The 20,213-nt window shown below is 29.3% G+C and overlaps 3 protein-coding genes across 7 annotated transcripts; all 3 read left to right on the top strand.

The window, feature by feature from the left end:
- The first annotated feature begins 1,336 nt into the window (after positions 1-1,336).
- Positions 1,337-5,439, top strand: LOC106756539 (E3 ubiquitin-protein ligase RNF4). 4 transcript variants are annotated; one of them, XM_022777852.1, is made up of 6 exons: positions 1,337-1,693; positions 2,079-2,352; positions 2,460-2,514; positions 3,342-3,442; positions 3,825-4,048; positions 5,012-5,439. In XM_022777852.1, the coding sequence occupies exons 1-5, from the start codon at positions 1,680-1,682 to the stop codon at positions 4,044-4,046; spliced, it is 666 nt and encodes a 221-aa protein (XP_022633573.1). In that variant the 5' UTR covers positions 1,337-1,679; the 3' UTR covers positions 4,047-4,048; positions 5,012-5,439. The 4 variants fall into 4 exon arrangements, with proteins under 4 accessions (XP_022633573.1, XP_022633576.1, XP_014494495.1 ...); XM_022777855.1 differs by having other exon boundaries at positions 1,338-1,632; XM_014639009.2 differs by having other exon boundaries at positions 1,338-1,677.
- A 3,539-nt stretch (positions 5,440-8,978) lies between these two features.
- LOC106754155 (60S ribosomal protein L7a-1) lies at positions 8,979-10,929 on the top strand. Of its 2 annotated transcripts, none has more exons than XM_014636151.2 (7): positions 8,979-9,057; positions 9,238-9,288; positions 9,379-9,580; positions 10,007-10,176; positions 10,264-10,392; positions 10,487-10,579; positions 10,668-10,929. In XM_014636151.2, the coding sequence occupies exons 1-7, from the start codon at positions 9,055-9,057 to the stop codon at positions 10,797-10,799; spliced, it is 780 nt and encodes a 259-aa protein (XP_014491637.1). In that variant the 5' UTR covers positions 8,979-9,054; the 3' UTR covers positions 10,800-10,929. The 2 variants fall into 2 exon arrangements, with proteins under 2 accessions (XP_014491637.1, XP_014491628.1); XM_014636142.2 differs by having other exon boundaries at positions 9,373-9,580.
- Positions 10,930-12,042: 1,113 nt separating this feature from the next.
- LOC106755635 (uracil-DNA glycosylase, mitochondrial) lies at positions 12,043-16,486 on the top strand. The gene is made up of 7 exons (XM_014637821.2): positions 12,043-12,365; positions 12,441-12,658; positions 13,305-13,463; positions 14,314-14,344; positions 14,453-14,588; positions 14,888-14,971; positions 16,091-16,486. Exons 1-7 carry the CDS (start codon positions 12,164-12,166, stop codon positions 16,155-16,157), a joined length of 897 nt encoding a protein of 298 aa, XP_014493307.1. The 5' UTR covers positions 12,043-12,163; the 3' UTR covers positions 16,158-16,486.
- Positions 16,487-20,213: the final 3,727 nt, after the last annotated feature.

Genomic DNA, 20,213 nt, shown 5'->3' with positions numbered 1-20,213 from the left:
AATATATGCAGAAAATTTATAGGGATGAGATGACAATATGGGTTGAAAACTTGCCATGTTTTAATTTGGATATTAGATTTTTGCAATTTGGTTTACCGGCAACTTAAATATTTTTCCATGAAAATAAACCACGGATTTATTTTGAAAGAATTTTGATCTGAATCCATTGAAAACAGCTTGCTAAGAGTAGTAGTTGAAAATATTGAGATTAAAATAAGATAAATTTTTAAGATTTGGGTTCGTTAGAATGATATTGGTTTGAAGTATATATTTTTTTTCTTCAAATAACATCATTTGTCATTACATAAAGATCTCATTAAAAGAAAATAAAGAGAATTATATTAAATTTATGATTTAATTATGCATAAATTATTTATTATAAAAGAAACTAAGTAAAAATATAGATGGATAACCGTTAATTCATATTTTCTTTTACAAAGTTTCTCAATATATGTATATTAAAGAATTCCCATTAAACCATCTTTTCATATTAAAAAAAACACCTTTTAAATTTCATAAATGTTGTTTAGAAGTTGTTATTTTGAAAGATTTGGTATTAATTTTATTTGGTGAATTAATTAGGAATTGTTTCGTATTGAATATTTACTATGCACACATAAATCCATAAATTTAGAATTTTTTACTTAGTTTTTGGTTTCTCTATTGAATATTCAAAATATATTTATGATTATTGCTTTTGATATTTTTAAATATATTAAAAGTATTTGAGTGTATTTTGATGCCTTTTCTTTAATTTTTAGGGAAAAAACCTTAGCGCACAACATTTTTCTTCCCTACATTATCAATATGTGCTACCCAAAAATTGCTTCATGGATTTCTGATTATCTGATTTAATTTAAAATAAACAAATTGATTATTTTTTAATTGAATTGAATTTGACTCAGTCAAAAAAAAAAATTATCAGTTATTTGTTGATTTTATTTTGCTTTAATTTTAATATTTACTTTATAGCTATAACTTTTTGTTTAATCTTACTTCAAACAATTATATAGTTATTTTTTAGAAGAGTTATTCCGAAAAATCTAACAAAAATATAAGGTGCAGAGACTTGCACCTTGCTATATTTAATTTCGACCACACTTTTCATTTTTTATTTAAAAAAAAAAAAACTCAACCTAATATTAATTATTTTTTTATCTTATAATAATTATTATTAATCAATATTAACGCGTATTATTGAAACTTTAATTTAAATACTATATATATTAATAATCAGTATTATCAATGCATATCATTGTTTCAGAGTAAACCGTCACCAATTTGAAGAGAAATAGCTTTGTGGAAAGTTAGAATTTTTTTTTTTAAAATTGAATAGCACGTGTTAAGTGGTGTTTGGCCACGGTTAATGGAAGCGCGTGCGTGGCTGGGTTGGACCCGAGTGGCTCGTTCGTGTCTCCGTTCACAACTGTGTCCATGTCCTCCTTCATTTCTTCCATCGTGCCCCTTTTAAGTCATAACCCTTACCTTCAAATTCTCCCCAAACCCTAACCCCCTTCTCCCCTCTCTCCCCGTCGATTCGCCACCGCTGCGTCTCTCTCCCTTTCAATCTCTTTTCAGATCACTTTCTCTCTCATTCGTTTCCACCGCAACGTAACTTCCTCTTGCTCAACGGTTCATATCCGCCTCCATCGGTTCCGTTCCTTTCCTTTTTCTTGTGTATGCGATTTTTCTTGTAGGTCGATTAATTTGCTTTTGTATATATTCCGCTGGCTAATTGATTGATATGTACGATATAATTGGATCCGGTCACTTCAAGAAGTAAAAACTTTTTAGGTTTTTATGTTATCTAGCTCTGGCTGGCTTTTGTAGGTGCGTGGAAAGTTTGTCGTGTGAGAAATACCATGGAAAGATGAGAATGGAACTCTGATATTCTATTCAGCTTTGCCGGCTATGTTTTTTGATGTTTTAAATTGTTTGAGTTGTTGGTTTTTTTTTTTTTCTGTTTTGTCAGTTTTATGATTGTGTTAATCGGAAAAGTTGGCCTAATTTTGTATCCCTGGACCTTGGTCTAAGAGTGATTTTTTACGAATTGTGTGTTATGGGATTGGGATTTTTAGGTTGCTGCTTGGGTACGGGAGTAGTGTACCAATGAGTTCTCGGACAGGCAAGGGACCTGCTGTCAGAAGCTACCGGAGGAGAAAGGCAGTTTTGGACCTTGACCTTAATCTTGTGCCGGCTAGTGACAATCGTGAGCACGAGGGACCTTCAACACAGTCAGGGCCACTAGGAGTTACAGTTGAACAGCAGCCACCGGTTTCTCAACCAACGATGATTGATGTGGAAGACATTGATGATGATGTTGTTGAATGTACCCCAGGGGCTTTTGCCGAGGTTTATCTCCTCTCATTTATGGTTTTTTCTATTATTTTTCTTCATTTATTATATTTCATTGTCGCAAATTAGATTATTATTTTTTTCTCATTTGTGTTCCATCATAGGCTAAAAACAAATCAAGAAGAAACCGTGGGAGGACTATAGTTGATGTTGAACTAGGTAACGTTGTTCTCCACTTTGTCATGCACTTTTTAACCAGGTTGTGCTGATGTTGAACATTATGTTTTTAGAAGGATACGATAGTTGTTATATAAGATAAGCTCTTAGCCAGTACACTTGCCTAAACTAAGTTAATGGAAGGCTATAGAATTTAACTGGAAGATATGAACATATTTTGTTTATAGGAGAGAGTAGCTACGATATGGCTTTCTACAATCGGGGGAGTGTGTTTTCCCTTCAGCCCAAATCTCTATATAATATATTTCGGTAGTGCCTCACCGAACTTTCGCCCAATGCTTTTCTATGCTGATTGCGTTATTGGGTGTTGTACAAGTGTTACTGTATCCCGCCGGTTAACTTTTACAACCAGGGTTAAGCAGTTGCTAAAGCAAAACAATAGTAAATTTAAACTCGGGATTTCAATTTCATTAAAAAAAATTTGTAATCTTGTATGATATCATTGAATTTATTTTGCATTCTGCTTTTTTGGCCTTGTTGCCTGTGAGCTTTCTGGCTGCCCCAAAATCTGATGGTAGGGACTTTGAGAGTTATGCCTGCTAATGTATCCCGCTGATTAATTTATAGATGCAGACCATGGCAGTTGTTAAAGCAAATAACAGTATTAAATTTAAATTCTGGATTTCAACTTAATTAAGAGAACTTGTAATCATGAATGATACTGTTCATTATGCTTTTATGGTCTATTGTTTGTGTTTTTTCTGCCTACTCCAACATCTATTGTCTGGGAAGTTTTTGTCTTAGCTTTTAATCTTTAGATTACTTATTATAATCGTGATTGACACGTCTGTTATTCGTGATTGTTGCAGAAGATCAGACTCGACGCAACAAGCGCAGAAGAGAACTGCGAAATCAAACAATTATTAATTGTGAGAAGTATATAAATTTAGAAGGCAGTAGCAGTTCTATGGTAAAAAAATCCTTAGTGAGATGGCACTGTTTTATGTTTGTACTTCATCTTTTGTTCATCTGAATAAAATAGCTGTTACTAGATTCGTAAAAGTTGCATATCCACCTTGTTAAAAATAATATGGTATTAATATTTAGGCATGTATCTACTCTAACTCTATTTTTTATTTATTCTATTGCTTTTTTATGTTTTTGGGATACCACGGGTTGCTTTCACATATGTTGTGTTTGTAGAGTTGTTTATTATTTCAATCAGAAGTTAATTTCCTTCATCCTTTAATTTTGTTAAATGGCCTGTTTCTCTCAAACAACTAAAGAACTTGATAAACTATTCTGAAGGTTTACTGGAAATCCAATGTCTGAATTGAATATTTCTTTTGTAGGGTGATACTGCTAAAGTGCTTCCTGAACCTCGAATTGAGCCTGTTTTCAACTGTCCAATATGTATGGGTCCTTTGGCAGAAGAAATGTCGACAAGGTGTGGTCATATTTTTTGCAAGAATTGCATCAAGGCTGCTATAAGCGCTCAGGGAAAATGCCCTACCTGTAGAAAAAAGATTACTGTGAAAGAGCTTATAAGGGTGTTTCTCCCATCAACTAGTTGAAGGTATGGTTAAAAATTCAATTGTGATTATTTATGTTGGTTAAAGTGCTTTCTTATTGTCATATAGATACGTAATAAGTGGTACGCATAGGAAAGACTGTTATTGCTCTTATGGGTTTTGAATAAGTGTATGGTTCAATATTACAAAATGATGGTGATATTAAAGTTTACGTGCCAGTTTACAAACTGGGTGTTTAAAATGGATAAATTCATTGGATTTATTTGTGACCAACTGACTCCAATGTACTACTGATCAAGTTCAAAGTACGTTTTATTTTATGGTAATATGTGTTAAGCTTTAGAGGTGGTGATAACAAGGTGGGAGTAGTAGAAATATGATTAAAAGAGGATATGGAGCCACAAAAGTACAGGATATAGGATAACTGTAAAAGAAGGCCACCCGAGTCACTTATAAACTGAGAAGAACTTTTGAGGAAATTATTAGAAGCGATTTCATGGTGAGCGATAAACAAGTCCAATTGATCGTGTTGTGTGATCAATAATACTATCTATCTAGTGGGATAGGGCTATTATACGCGGTGCTTGGTTTTAAATAAACATGATTTGTATATGGAGATAAATACCATTATATCTGAAACTTAGGATGTGTGGACAGAAAATGAGATGCTTTAGACGGGAAAAAAGGGTACTGTAGACATCAATCGATATATAGGAGATTCAAGTAGTGAAATTAAATAGAATTATCTGATTAAATTAGCATATTTATAACCTGTTATTTTTCCCGTTGTTTTTTGTAACTTCTTCGACAAGCTTGTAAACTTTAAAAGGGATAAATGGCAAGTAAAGATGCTATCATATGTTTTGTTACATTGTGTTTTACTATTGCATATGCATGTACTTTAGTCAGGGTCAAGCAATAGCTTCGTTTGACTAGAAATAATTATCAAGTCTCTTGTTTATCTTCTATGCATTCTGATGAATGGTTGCTGTTTTGACATGCAACAGGCTTTCCGTACAAGCTTGTAGGTGGGATGGATATTGGGGAATGTAAGAAACGTCATTGTACTTTGGACATTACTGAATGGCTGTGTTGTTTCTAATACGTTCCCCAAATCAGAGATACTTAGTCTATTGTTGAGTAGATATATCTCATTAAAATATCGTATTATTAATAACATTATTAAGACTTTTGGTATATGTATAATTCGTTGCTCAGGCTTTCTTATCCTTTCATGTCATGAACTCTCGGTCAATTGCTTTTAGTGATATTACAGGGCCGAGAGGCCGATCAAGAGTCATTATTAACAGTGGGGATTTATGTCATATAAATCCCTCACGAATGGGTAGTAATCCTTTGCTTTATTGTTATTAGCTTAGAGAAGCGGATGCCAATATGAATAACAATATTATTTGAGAACTGTTATGCAATACTAGATCAGCGTGTTTAGATGATGATATTAGTTTGCTGGTTAAATATCGATGCTACTGTTTTCTTATACTTGATAAAAAGTTCTATGGATTTGCTTTGATCAATATTTTAAGATGCATTAAAAAATTATGGCCATTGTTTTTGTAAGGATCAATTGAGGAACTTCAATTCAGTAAAGCGTGGGAAAAATAAGAGCTCTCCACTAACGAACCCGAAAATCACCCTAGCGAAAATGTCATGCAAGAGCATTTGCATGCATTTAAGGTTGAATTTGAAATTCGTATTTTGGAGAAACATCAAAAAGGCGTATTCTTTGTAAAACTGCCGAACCGGGGAAGGACAAATAGCTAGAAAATCGTCATATATCAATTATTGGTTGCAGTAGCACTTTGGATAAGGAATCTCACGTGGTAATTAACAAGGGGTAGAAGATATTGCATTTGAAAATACCTCCAATGTTCCAACACATTACCATACCACTTTTGTCATGGAGAAAATTCGTCTAATACAACTACACTCCAACATTTCCCGATGAATATAATCATTATAGAATCGCTGAGGTTTCTAGAATAAGAATTTAGTTTTATTTAATTTTTACACTAATTATGACTGAGCTTACTATCACATCATATGTAAAATTGATTCTATGAAAACATATTATCAAATGAGAGAAAGAAATAAATTAAAAAATATAGTATACTGTGTGATCGCTTAAAAGTCAGATATGAACTAAAATCATGTTTTAAGTTGTTAATCGATGTGAATTAAATGAACTGAAAAAAGCGTGCTAAGAAACTAAAATGAATTTACACTTTAATTAGAGATCACCCAAGAGATTTGTCATACCGGAGAAGGATATTTGGAGCATAATCAATGAAAATTATACTATGTCAAATATTTTTTTAGTCCTCCCTATCAAAATATCAATTATACTTTTGTCTATAAAGTGTTAATTGTAATAAACAGTCTAATTATAACATATTATTAGTATATTGTAGAATAGAAAAAGATATATGCACCATTTCATGCATTTAACCAATTTTTTTTATTTAGAATTCTATATTGAGCAATGACATTTGTAAGGAGAAGGCTCAATGTTCTAATATTTTTATTTATAAATACAAATAGACAAGTTTTAACATTGTTGTTTCTTAAGAAATGTGTTTTATGAAACTTGTTAATTGCAACTTGAAAAATGATAGATACATTATTTTATTTTTTATTTTTATAGAAAATATGTTCACAGCATTCTCTTTCTTTTAAGTTAGTTTCGAATCAATAACACGTAAAGTAAAATAAAAGTTAAGTAATGTAGAGATTTACAGTGTATATTTATACAGGTTCTTGTAATACACTAATATATTATGTCTAATTTTTTATTAATCTGATGAAGTTTCATTGAAACATGTATAGTAAATGCAAACATCTTTGATCTGTATTTATAGTTTTTATTATGAGTTTGGGATTAATGAAATCTTAACTCAAGTCCAATTATAATTCAATCGTCTTTAATCATAGTTTATTCTAATTACTTACATAAAAACTTGATCATGGACTATGGATTGTGGTTGACCCCTCTTAACTCTGGTCGTTTGGCATTGTCGGTTAGTGGTATTTGTGTCGCTTCGTGTCCCTTATTAGTCGTTTGACCTATCTTTTATGGAGTGTTATAGGTGGTCGTCTAGGTTCTATAGTACAGTTACAAAATACAAATATTATTTGAACTTGACACTTTAGTTAAGTTATAAATATTATTTTAATATAATATTTTTGAAAAAAATACAAGTGTTTAATGGATACAACTATTTATGACTGAGCACAAATATTACTTTTAACTCTTAGTTAAGATACAAATAATGTTCTTCATAGCCACTTTCAACAATCACAATTTTGTTGATTTCGATTAATTAAATCACTTTATTAAGTAAATGATATGTGATCCTAAAATTTTATATGTTTTTAACTAAACAATACTAATGTTCTTAGAGGAATACACAATTATAAACACTCATTTAGTTTTAGAATAAACATAAACAATTACAAAATTGTCTTAAAGTTCTAAAACTAATTCTAAAACATTAAACATAATGACAAAAAAGAATAAACATAAATATATTAAACGATATTCTTGCAACATAATTAAATACAGTTTATAATTAAACTGTAATTAAATATAAACGACATACAGTTTATAATTAAATAGAAAGTAAAAAAATAAATAAAAAGGTCTCTTGAACTTTGATATAAAAGTCATTATAATTTAATAAACTAAGGTGACTAAATGCAACAATAACATTGCAATATTATTATTATTATTATTATTATTATTATTATTATTATTATTATTATTATTTACTTGTGTTATGATATTAAAATAGATTTTATTACGCTTCTTATTATAATTTAACTATAAGTTTAAAACATAACTAATGCCTCTTTTTCTCAAATAGTAGTTAATTTTTAAGTGTTTGTATGGAAGCAGAAGTTAATACTTAATTATTGCCTATGTATTTTTTTTTTAATTTTCTCTTTTCATAAGCAACTAAGTTGAAAAGAAATAAAAAAAATTGTGTTTTCATAAAAAAAAAACTATAATTTATTCTACTTTTTTTAAAATAACTTTAACCAAACATATTACGGATAATAACAAGTGAATTCTTTTCACTAAAAAAAACACACTTTTTCTGAACATAAATCTAATTAAACATACCTAGTGTATACAATAATAATAAGTTGATTTAAATCGACATAATTGCATTATCAATTTGGAATGTCCAATTTCGTGAAAAAAAACTTATATAGGTATGAAACATACGAAACGATCAATCAACTCACATTGATATATTATAATCTAACCCACATAAAACATGACAAAATAACATATACTATTTACAAAAATAAACTATTATTATTAATTAAAGACTTTCTTAACTTGCGTTCTTAATGAGTATTTATTTTATTTTATTTTTTTATCTAAGTCTCTCCAAACCAGTCCTTGGATTTATCTAAGTGTCTATAATGGAATCAAGAAAGTGAAATTAGTTAATTAATATCATAAAAAATTAATAAAAAAATTTGTTAAATGAAACTTCAAATGATCCCCATGTCATTTTCTAACTTTAAATATATGATTTTTTTTTTTTCCAAAAATGACATATTTAAAATAATATGAATTATGGTTTAAGATTTTCTGAAAGTATTTATTTGGAGAAATCTATAACAAAAGACTCTATCCATTTTTTAAATTTTATATTCCTTTATCTATTCTCGTCCAAACAAATAGACTTTACATTTTTTGTTAATCAGAATGCATTTTTTTGCTTATAGAAAGAATAAATGATAAATTTTTTATAATAGCTTATATATATTAGTTCAATGTAATATATATTGTTTTAAGAAAATACTGAAAATTTTCCAGTTTATGTATTAGTATTTGTGTAATTATGAAATTAGTTAAATTAGCACAAATTAATTATTAAACTAACGAACATAAAAATACTATTTTCTTTTTTAATTGGGCCGAAAGGGATCTTTCCAGGCCCATTGCTCATATATAAACACAACCCTAGTTAGGGTTTTACTCAGAGCTTCCTCGCATCGCCAAACAGCAGCTGCAGCAATGGTGAGTCTCAGAGAATTCTATGGCCATGCTCTGAACATGTTTTGACATTTTCTTCGATTCTATTTTATTTTATTTATACTGTTCGAATTAGGTAGCTCTGATTTCACCATCGTCGATTTTGATGTTAAGCCTCGTCTTCGTTTGTGTAATGTGCTATTCTTATTGTGTTTAATTTCGTAGGCTCCCAAGCGTGGTGGAAAAGCCCCGGTTCTTGCCTCTAAGAAGAAGCCTGTATGTATCTAAGTGCTAGGAATTCAATTCGGTTTGTGATTCGGTTATTTTTTTTGTTCTTATTTTCTTTTTTCTGTTTTTGAGGCTCAGGAGAAGGTTACTAACCCGCTTTTCGAGAAGCGTCCGAAGCAGTTCGGAATCGGAGGAGCGTTGCCGCCGAAGAGAGACTTGACTCGGTTCGTCAAATGGCCCAAGACCGTTCAGATTCAGAGGAAGAAAAGGATTCTGAAGCAGAGGTTGAAGGTTCCTCCAGCTTTGAACCAGTTTACGAAGACACTCGACAAAAACCTAGGTCAGACTAATTTCTATAGTGTTGGATCTGATATAAATGTTGTTGTTATGTGAGGTAGTGTTTCGTAATTTTATGTTGTTTGAGATGCATCTTTTAATTAGGTATATCTGAAAGTGTTGGGGCTAGTGTTATCGGATATGTATTTACTTAGGTACATCTGAAAGTATTGAGGCTGATTTTATCAGATATGTATGTTGTGGTGACTGTTAGGAAATTAGGTTAGCGTGCTGTTAAGGGAAGTTATCAGAGGTCTCGTTACAAACGATGAGTTAGTTTCTTCCGTTATCTTAAGGCTAATGATGATTATGATTTTTAGGTTGTTATTATCCATTATTTATATTATACTTTTTATTGAAACGCAGCTTCAGCTTTTGTTAGAATTCCCTGTTCCTGATATCGATGTTTTTTTATTAACCTAATTTGCAGCAACAAGTCTGTTTAAGATCCTGTTGAAGTACAGGCCAGAGGATAAAGCAGAAAAGAAGGAGAGACTTTTGAAAAGGGCACAGGCAGAGGCTGAGGGAAAAACTATCGAGGCCAAGAAGCCTATTAATGTGAAATATGGTCTTAACCATGTTACCTACCTCATTGAGCAGGTTGTCTTCTGTTTATTATAACCTTGTTTTTGTAGTTTATTCTTACTCATTTACATAAGTTTAAAATGTTCATTTGTTTCCTTGCAGAACAAAGCACAGCTTGTTGTTATTGCTCACGATGTCGACCCAATTGAACTAGTTGTGTGGCTTCCAGCATTGTGCAGGAAAATGGAAATTCCCTACTGCATTGTGAAAGGAAAGGCTCGCTTGGGAACGGTAGTGTTTCTTTGAATTTTTGAGATTGTCATGCTATATAACTGAATTTCAATGGCTGTTCTAATTTGATGATTGCTGTGATCCATCAAATCAGGTCGTCCACAAGAAAACAGCATCTGTTTTGTGCTTGACAACTGTAAAGAATGAAGATAAATTGGAGTTCAGCAGAGTCTTGGAGGCCATCAAGGTAGTGTCGATGAGTTTGTTTTGATTTCTTTATATATTTACTGCTCTTGTGAAATACTCTAATGTAATGTGTTTGATATTCCTTTCAGGCTAACTTCAATGACAAGTACGACGAATACAGAAAGAAATGGGGTGGTGGAATCATGGGATCCAAATCTCAAGCCAAAACCCGGGCGAAGGAAAAGCTTCTGGCCAAGGAAGCTGCTCAGAGAATGTCTTAGGAATAATTTCTTATATTTGGTTGCTTTGCGACTGCCTTTTAGTGTGTTTTTAATGTTACTTTCTTGTACTTTTTATCTATTTAAAAACATTTGTTTTTAGTCTTTCCCAATATTACTTTCATTTTGGTAACAGACATTTTTATGGTACTTAATGAATGAACTGCATTTGGATGCAGTTGCATCCAATTTTTGATATTTTATGTTTTTATTTTATTTTTGTTTATATGGTATAACGAGTTCCCCGACCAATCCTCCGAACTTGTATGCCTCACCGATTCTCATTCTATAGTTATTACATCATTTTTTTTAAATGTTTTTTCAGCCATGGAGATATTATCTGAGTCGTTAAATTTTAAATTTTTTTGTATTTTATGTTTTTTGGGGTGAGAAAATATTTTAAATTTTTAATGATCTTGTAGTTTAATTTTGACCTATTAACTTCATTGAAAGAGATTTTTGTATAATCTATTTATCTATTATTGGTTAGTGTTTTTATGTGGGATTATTGACAAGGGCGATATTGTATGTAATGATTTACAATAAGGTTAAGTTCCATTTTCTTTTTAACTGTTGCTTCGTTTAATATTTTAGTCTTAGTACTTTATAGGTTTTTAATTTAATTTGAAAGTAATTAATTTTAAAAAATTAATGTAATATCTCCCCGTTTTCAAAAAAGCTGATGTGCTTCCTGTAATGTGAACCTTACACATGAATTTTTATCATGCAGTAAGATGGGCACGTTAATTTAAGAGCATGTTTGGTAATTTTCGTCAATGTAAGGAATACGACCTCTAATTTATGTATTTTTGCATGTTTGTTTCATAATGAACGGAAAGTAGTATATGAATTTTGATTTTTTATGTTTCACAAACAATTAACATTGCATCAACTTATTTTATTAAATCATTAATATCTCAGTCAATCTAGAAAAACAAATCAAACGCGTTTTCTATTTCGCAAATATGTTATTTTTAGATTACTAGGAATTTAACCAAAAGCAAATTGGTTTTAATTCATGACCAATGATGGGGAATACGCAGTTTATTTATTTTATTAAATGAGAAAACATTTTTTTTTGCTGTAAACATTAAAAATGTAAATTTATACCTTGGTGATTCCGCTTGCTTTTATGTCTTTTTGAATAAATACAAGCGCAGATGGAAGTTAAACGGAAAACGTAGATAAAATAAACAATTATAATGTAAAAATGAACATCACATCATATATAAGAAATTTAAAATTTTACACACACACTGTGTGTGTAACACATACGTATTTTAAGGCATGCCTATAAATACTTGAAAAGTACGAAAAAGAACAAAAACACAACTCATCCCCTTCCCGCCATTGCCAAGAGGAACGAAATGGCTTCCAGAACCCTAACGGACTTTTTCCAACCCGCTTCGAAGCGCTTGAAGTCCACGCTCCCACGATCCTGCAAATCAGATGACGCCAACGCCTCCACCCTCTCCGTCGACCAGAAGTTGCGCGTGGAATACAACAAGCTCCTCGCCAAGTCCAAGCGGAATCTCAAACTCTGCGTCGAGAGGGTCTCCAAGACCAAAGGTAACTTCTGTCGTTCTGGAAATGCACTTCCGTTTGTGATAGTTCAAAACGAAGCGTTTTTGTGATGGTTCGTAGGTCTAACTGGCGTGAAGCTAGAGGAGTTGCTGGTGGAGGAAACATGGTTGGACGCTATCCCTGGTGAACTTCAGAAACCCTATGCACTTACTCTCTCGAAGTTCGTGGAAAGTGAGATTTCAAGCGGCGACGACGTCGTATACCCTCCCACGCACTTGATTTTCAACGCTCTTAATTCTACCCCTTTTCATAGAGTCAAAGCTGTCATCCTTGGCCAGGTTCGTCCATTTTTGTTTGGTTTTCTTTCATTATATGTCGCGTTTGATGTTGTTTCGACAAATTTGTTGGTATTCTCCAGAAAAGAAAACAAAAATTAAAAATACAATACTTTCTCCATAAATTTAAAATAAAGTTATACACCATATTTGGATTTTTTTTTCTTCAATTTCAATAATTTTTGAGTAAAATATTTTTACATAATATGTTTGAGTTTTGGGCTGAAATTTAGTAAGAAACTTAAACAAAATTATTTATTTATTTATTATTGCATCCAAACAAAACAAATTATAATTCAATGTTTGTTATAATTGATTATGAAAATAGTGTAATTTTCGACTACGTTCCAGGTACTTCCTTAGCTTTAGTAGAAGCTCCCTAACGAGTTATTACAGTGCGGCATGGCCGCAATTGTTGTCAAGTTACCTGTACTTGTCCTCAGTTTGCTGCAGTTTCAAAAAAGATGGCAAAACTGCACTTGCATCCTCAACTGCAATATCAAACCTGATCATTAAAAGCTGATGCGCATAAATTGATTTTAAACTAAAAGAAGTTAGATTTTTTTTTTCTCTCTTTTAAGTATTTTTGGGGAACTTTATCCGAGATTGTCTCTTTTTTAGTGATTTTTGAGTTTTGTTTAATGTTTAGGACCCTTATCATGGACCTGGTCAAGCAATGGGGCTTTCATTCTCAGTTCCTGAGGGAATCAAAGTCCCTTCCAGTTTGGTGAATATATTCAAGGAGCTTCACCAAGACCTTGGTTGCACCATTCCACCCCATGGAAATCTTCAAAAATGGGCTGTGCAGGTACTTTCTCCTGCATGCATGCGAGTTATGTGAGGGATTTGTCTTTTTTCAAATATTACAATGGTACTTTCAAATTGATCGATTTCAATTTTATCCGCTTCGTATGTACTACCATGCACTGAACCTATTGTATTTCTTGCTAGTGTCTGACTAACTAGTACTCCCTGTATAGTTTTTTAAAAGAATGGTGATCGATATATATTAATTATTTATGGTTGAATGCTTGATAAGTATTATCAAATGTAAAGTACATAGTAAGTGTCATGNGTGATGAAGCTTAGCCTTTCTCGTGTTTTGATAGTTCTTTCTGCGTTAGGTCATCTCCAATNATATGTTTAGTTTGGGTATCTTTTGACAAGTACTTTTATTGGAGAACTAAATTATGAGGTATAATGGATCAAATTTCTCNTATAACTTGACATCAGTTTATGTACTACAGTTTTTTTTTTCTTAGAAATTCTCGAATCTAAATTTTCTAAGAGCAAAAATCCATAAATTAATTTTAACTAACGGGAGAAATTTGTTTCATNTTATCTTTTTATTTCTTCTCTAATAAGAACTTTTACAAAACTTTATCNAAATTAAGGCAGTATATTTAATGGTTAAGGCCTCTTAAACGTTTCCTTCAATTGTTTTGTATGATTTGAGGATTAACTATATGTCAATAACTAAAGACCCGCCTTAAAAAGGGTGCCCGTTAAATACAAAGATGGATTGTTGTAGAAGTTTGACGAGTTTGTGCTCTGAAAGCCAAGTTATACGAGTGTAGTTATATTAACATAATGTGTTTCCACGATCTGTGAGAGTAGTTTTTGAAATACTATATCTGCTCATTTGAACTTTATTTCAGGGTGTTCTCTTGCTCAATGCTGTTCTCACAGGTTAGACCTTTAGTTTTTGTTGACTTCTAATCAAGTATGTTGATGACTTATTATTTTATCCTTGTATTCTAGTGGTGTGTTTTACTAGTATTGAACTTTTGATTTCAGTCAGGAAGCATCAAGCAAATTCTCATGCCAAAAAAGGCTGGGAACAATTTACTGATGCTGTTATCAAGACAATCTCACAGAAGAGGGAGGGAGTTGTGTTTCTGTTGTGGGGAAATTCTGCTCGGGAGAAATCCAGGTACTACAACTTTGTAACATAACACTATAGCAAGACTTTGGAACAAACCCGCAAAGAGAGACCTGGGCTTTCAATAGTTTCCTTGATAATTTTTCCAAATTCTGCATAAAAAATTAGATATCGGAGTAAATTTTTATTTTTGAGATATGGATGATCAAGTTACTGCAACTGTCATTTATTAACTGCAGGCTGCTTTTAGGAATTTGTTTTCTTAAACTAAATTGGATGCTTTTCTTTCCTTACCTGGAAAATAAATTCGGTGAAACTAGTTGATGAATTTGTGATTGTCATATTCTCAGGTTAATTGATGCAACAAAGCATCACGTTCTTACAGCTGCACATCCTTCTGGTTTGTCTGCAAATAGAGGCTTCTTTGGCTGCAGGTAACGTTGTTATGCAGTATAATTTAATCTTGGAAAATAAATTTTGGTACCTGTACTTTTTGGAGAAACTTGGTTATGCATAAAAAGGACTAATTCATNAATTAAAGGCAAGTTTAACAGAAAGTGTAGGGAATAAAAACCCTTTTTTCCACTGATTCATTGTTGATATCACTNTGAGTGATAACATGTTCAAACTTCTAATTGTTTTGCATTGTTTGTATAATATATTAACCAGACGTTCATGACCATGATTTATGTTNATGTAAAACAACTAATGAATAGGCTAACAGCTAGTGTAAATAACTTCTGATTTGGAAGGAATATGTGCAACACTAAGGGCTCTCTGTGAACGTGTTAAATTAGTTTACGTGTATGGTACTTGATAACTTCTTACATTTATAAAAATTAATTGTTTCAAAATACTTCCTTTTGGAATCTGCGACATTAAAAAATGCAAACATTTATATTGTATTTGGAATAGGGATTTCAATAATTCAAGAATTGAAATAAATTATATTTGAAATACTTGCAAGTGAATTCTTTTCATTTTTTAAATATTCTGTTTGTATAGAGTGATTAAAATATCTTACATTTCAATTTTCTTGTTTGGATAAAGTAATTGGATTTCTCTTTCAAGGTAAAATTCTATATTAAAAATATTTATTTTAAATTGTAAAATTTAAATTAAACAAAAAAAATATTAGTCAAATTTAGATATTCAAATAATATTTAACAATTTATTTATTTTTTTAATATATGTGGAGGGAGGGGTTGGTTGTGGAATTCCAATTTACTCCTTTTTAAGTAAAATTCAAATTTTATTGTTTTAATTATTAAAAATACCTTATAAAATTCCCTACTTTTAAATAGATCTGATGTTCTGTTCCACGGCTATCTGGAGCCATATTTTGGTTAGATTTTCTAGACTAGTGAAGTGAAGGTTAGATCTTGAGATGCAATTGATATTTGAAAAAAATGATTGATCAATTTTCCTTCATCGACATAAACAATATATATATATATATATATATATATATATATATATATATATATATATATATATATATATATATATATATATATTATTTAATTTCATTTGGTTTAATTTTATCTGAGCAGGCACTTCTCTCGCACTAACCAACTTCTGGAGCAAATGGGTAGCGATCCCATAGATTGGCAGCTATAATTTTTTAGGGAGTGTTTCAAGGCTATTTTGAAGGCTGCTGTTGTAAGTTTGTGGTGCTTCTGAAGTCAACTTCCCTTACTGTACATACAATTGTGTCAATTGCACACCTACCTACAAATATGCTTTTTGTCTATAGTTTGTCTATGCAGTGCTTTTCCCTTCAACATTCTAATGTTTTAGGATTTTGGCTTAACTAGGTTTCTGTCGGATACTAAATTTATTTCGTGTATTATCTATCCGATGTCTTAATATTGACGAAAACATGTTAAGGTGGCGGTGTTTCTCAGAATGAACAGCTATATATATATATATAAACACTAGTTTGGTCATAGTTTGAGATCTTAGCTGCTATACGTGAGGAATGCCATTTTCCTTTTTCAATAAAGATCATTCAATACCATGCTTTTGTGTTTGCAGGAGACGAGTTTTCAAGGTTAGATCGGTTTTGTTTTCTAAATAAAACAATTGTTTTATTGATATTTGTTATATTTCAGTTTAATTATTCATTTAGTAGTGTGAGATGTATTTATTTTGTTATACTTCAATTGTGAGATCATTAGGATTTTTTTTTTTCAAACAAAATTCTTTTATTGTTCTAGTACATTTTTTTTTTACGAAATACTAATTTTTTTTATGTTTATTATATGATTATATCTTAGATGTCAAAATTAAAAATAAATTAAAATCTTATTTATATATAAATTTAAATAAGTTTATAAAAACTTTCAAAACATTAAATAATTAATTTTTTATTTTATGATTATATCCAAATATAAAAAAAATTAATTTTTTTAAATTTATTTTATTATTAAGTTTAAACAAAAGTAATATATATTATATATTTAATTTTTTAAAATAATAAAATTATGTATCATAAATATGATTTTAATTAAAAATTATTTTAAATAGTTTTTATAAAACAAATGTCTTTATTTTTTTTAAAATAATAAATTTTCATTATTACAAGTATAAATTAATTTCCGTTTTTAAAAGTCGGTATAAAATAATCTATTACATTAATTTTTATAAAAATTACTTTTTTTATTAGATAATAAAAGACGTGCAATAAAATTTTTAAATTATAAGTTTTTTAAAATATTCAATATTAAAAAACAAAATGTTTTAAAAACAAGAAAAAAATAAATACAGTATAACATAATGTAAAATTTAAAATCATTATACAAAGGTTGCAAAAGCAAATGAAAAAAATAAATTAAATATATTAAAAGGAATTAATTTAGTTTGAGGAGATCATTTTCATCCTGATCTCAACCCATTTTGAATATAGTTTTAAGAATTTAATTTAATTATACCATTTTTATATTTATTATTTGAAAACTTGTAAACAATTGTAATATAAGACAATTATACGTTTTAATTGAACTCACTTAGCAGAGTTAAAACTCCTTTATGCCATATCTGGTTTTCCTTTTTGGATTTCTAACTTTCTATTATTCAACCAATCATTTTCTGATTAATTCTTTTCCTCTTTTGACTTAGCATAATGGTATTCATTAATGAAAATATAAATGTTTGGATGCAATTACCGATCATAAATGATTAAGAAGAATAATCCAACTTTTATTTCATATTGTTTTTCTGTATCCTTTAGGAACACTTTCTTATTACAACATGACCCCTCACCCTAATATTTTTGCATTATGGTCCTTACTACACTCCTATTCATCTCAATAAAATAATAAAGCGGAGTTACCACCACGTGTCTTTGATATTATCGCTCGAGTATCCCAAAGCCCAAAAGATAACAGGGTAACATTTTTAAGAATATTCTTTAAAAAGTTTTAGAAATTTATAATTATTTAATACATTATTTTTTCAAAAAACTTTTAATGAATAATAATGTTAAAAGTGAATTTTAAATATAATTCAATTCATATAAAATAAAGTGTATCTAATTATATACACTTTTAACGGACTTCCAACATTTTTTAATATTTTTGAAAGCAACTCACACTAGATTATTTTACATGTTATTTAGTCTCTGTTTGTTGTAAAAAACATTCGATAGATGCTTTTATGTCTTAAACAACTAATAAAAAAATAAAAAATACTCATGCTAATCTTTTTTAGGATTATTGTGCGTATTAAAATAAGTTTTTTGATTAAGACTCGTTGGGAGAATAATGATTTATGTCTGAGACTTTGTTTTCATCTTTTTAAGGTTACATGATCGGTGCTGAAACAAATTCTAAATTAAAATATGAAGAGAATGAAAGTTTATTTTTGTAATAAAGAGTTAAAAATTAGAAAAATAGTTTTAAAGATGAATAATAATTTTTTTTTTCAATCTCGATTGAAGAATTTATTTTTTATACAGAAAAGTCTTGTACTGTTCTTTATGTGTAATAAATATTTTATAAATGCATTTTATGTGTAATCTGACAAGAGGGCACAGTGTTATTAGCATTTGTTTTGGAAAAGAAAGAACATTTATTACTAAAAAAACAATTTTAACTTTGCAGTGGTTATGGTGTCTGTAAGGCACATGGTGGGGGCGCATTCCACGTGATTCAGGAGCAGAGTGCCAATGAAATTTGCTTGCTTTGTCCCTCTTTACGTTCAGATTCTAATCTTTTAGATCTCATTTCTTCCATTTTTCTTTTCTTTTTTCTATTTCATGCATATCAATACGACAAACTTTCAACATACTTTACTTTTCACAAAGTTATTTTTTTTAAGGATAACGATAGTTAGAATTTTTTTTTTATAATATGAATATTATTTATGTATTATTATGTGATTGATTTATAGTAGTATTTATGATTATTATGATTGATTGTGAAGTAATTTTGGACCAACCATGTAAATGATGTTCAAATATTATCAATTGTCAAAATATTATTATCCATTTTTTAAACCCTTTTTCTTCCTTTTTCACATTCTAAATATGGATGGATTTATCGAGTAAAAGATTCAATGAAAAATAAAAACACTGATAAAATATAAGTTTAAATATATAAAAAATTAGTATAATGATATAATGACATATTTTTACATAAAATATAAAGGTAAAATAATTATAAAAATATATTTTTTTATATCTTTTTAAGAAAGAAAAAAATAAAAAATAAGAAATAATAGTAATATAAAAATATTAGATATATCAAATAATTATTTTTCAAAAAATTAACATAACCTTTTTTTAAATATTAACGTAATAAATTAATGAGTTTTTCACTTTTATATAATATTATATTTTCTATTTTTAACCAATGTTAAACTTAGATTTACACTTAATTTTTTTACAAATATATCATATATGTTTTTATTAAAAGATTATGACATGGAAGGTAAAATGATGCAAACTCATACTTTCGTTTTTTTTCTTAACGGCATTACTTTTTATATTGAAAAAAAAAAATCAATGGTTGTACTGATTTTAGAAATTGAAATTATAACATTTTTAGATATTGTAATTATATGGTTTTAATTTCTACAATCATAAATATTTGTACATTACATTAATGATATTGTTAATTTATTCAATTATAACTATTAATTAATCAATTAAAGGTTTCGAAAAATATTGATACCATTATAAATGAAAAATTAATTAAGACTCACATATATAATGTTTACTCTTTAAATTGAATTATTAGATAATAATTGACATTTATGATATTTATTTATTTCCCACACAATGTTTATCTGAATGTGGGGAGCGACTTTTCTTAATATTAGCTTCTCAGTGGGGCTTTTTATTTTTATTTATTTTTATAAATATTTTATAAACGGAAAAATAAAAACACAAAACTATTGCTAAATATATAAAAAAAATACTTCAAAATTTAAAGTTAAAATAAGAGCTTTATGAATAAAATAATTGTGATTTGTTAATTTGAAAAATAAAAATGCTTTAAAAAAAAAGAAATAGGTTTGCAATTATACTAACAGCTAGACTACTCTAACAAAGTTAATTATGTGTAATAAAGAAAACATGTGATGCATGCATAAATGAATTTAAATAACTTTAAAAAAAATAAAATTTAATCTCAATTTAATAAAATATAATTTGAATAATTAATATTTTATTTA

Source organism: Vigna radiata, chromosome 2, assembly GCF_000741045.1.
Source record: "Vigna radiata var. radiata cultivar VC1973A chromosome 2, Vradiata_ver6, whole genome shotgun sequence".
In the NCBI taxonomy this organism is placed as follows: domain Eukaryota; kingdom Viridiplantae; phylum Streptophyta; class Magnoliopsida; order Fabales; family Fabaceae; genus Vigna; species Vigna radiata.
This window is presented reverse-complemented; position numbering and strand designations above follow the sequence as displayed.

Excerpts from the sequence above, each read along its gene's own strand:
- LOC106756539 (XM_022777852.1), top strand. Across the intron at positions 2,515-3,341 it reads TATAGTTGATGTTGAACTAG|AAGATCAGACTCGACGCAAC; the intron begins GTAACGTTGTTC and ends TGATTGTTGCAG. Across the intron at positions 3,443-3,824 it reads AAGGCAGTAGCAGTTCTATG|GGTGATACTGCTAAAGTGCT; the intron begins GTAAAAAAATCC and ends TTTCTTTTGTAG.
- LOC106754155 (XM_014636142.2), top strand. Across the intron at positions 9,289-9,372 it reads TTGCCTCTAAGAAGAAGCCT|GCTCAGGAGAAGGTTACTAA; the intron begins GTATGTATCTAA and ends TCTGTTTTTGAG. Across the intron at positions 9,581-10,006 it reads GACACTCGACAAAAACCTAG|CAACAAGTCTGTTTAAGATC; the intron begins GTCAGACTAATT and ends CCTAATTTGCAG.
- LOC106755635 (XM_014637821.2), top strand. The coding sequence starts at position 12,164 with ATGGCTTCCAGAACCCTAACGGACTTTTTCCAACCCGCTTCGAAGCGC. Across the intron at positions 12,659-13,304 it reads AAGCTGTCATCCTTGGCCAG|GACCCTTATCATGGACCTGG; the intron begins GTTCGTCCATTT and ends TTTAATGTTTAG. Across the intron at positions 13,464-14,313 it reads TTCAAAAATGGGCTGTGCAG|GGTGTTCTCTTGCTCAATGC; the intron begins GTACTTTCTCCT and ends ACTTTATTTCAG.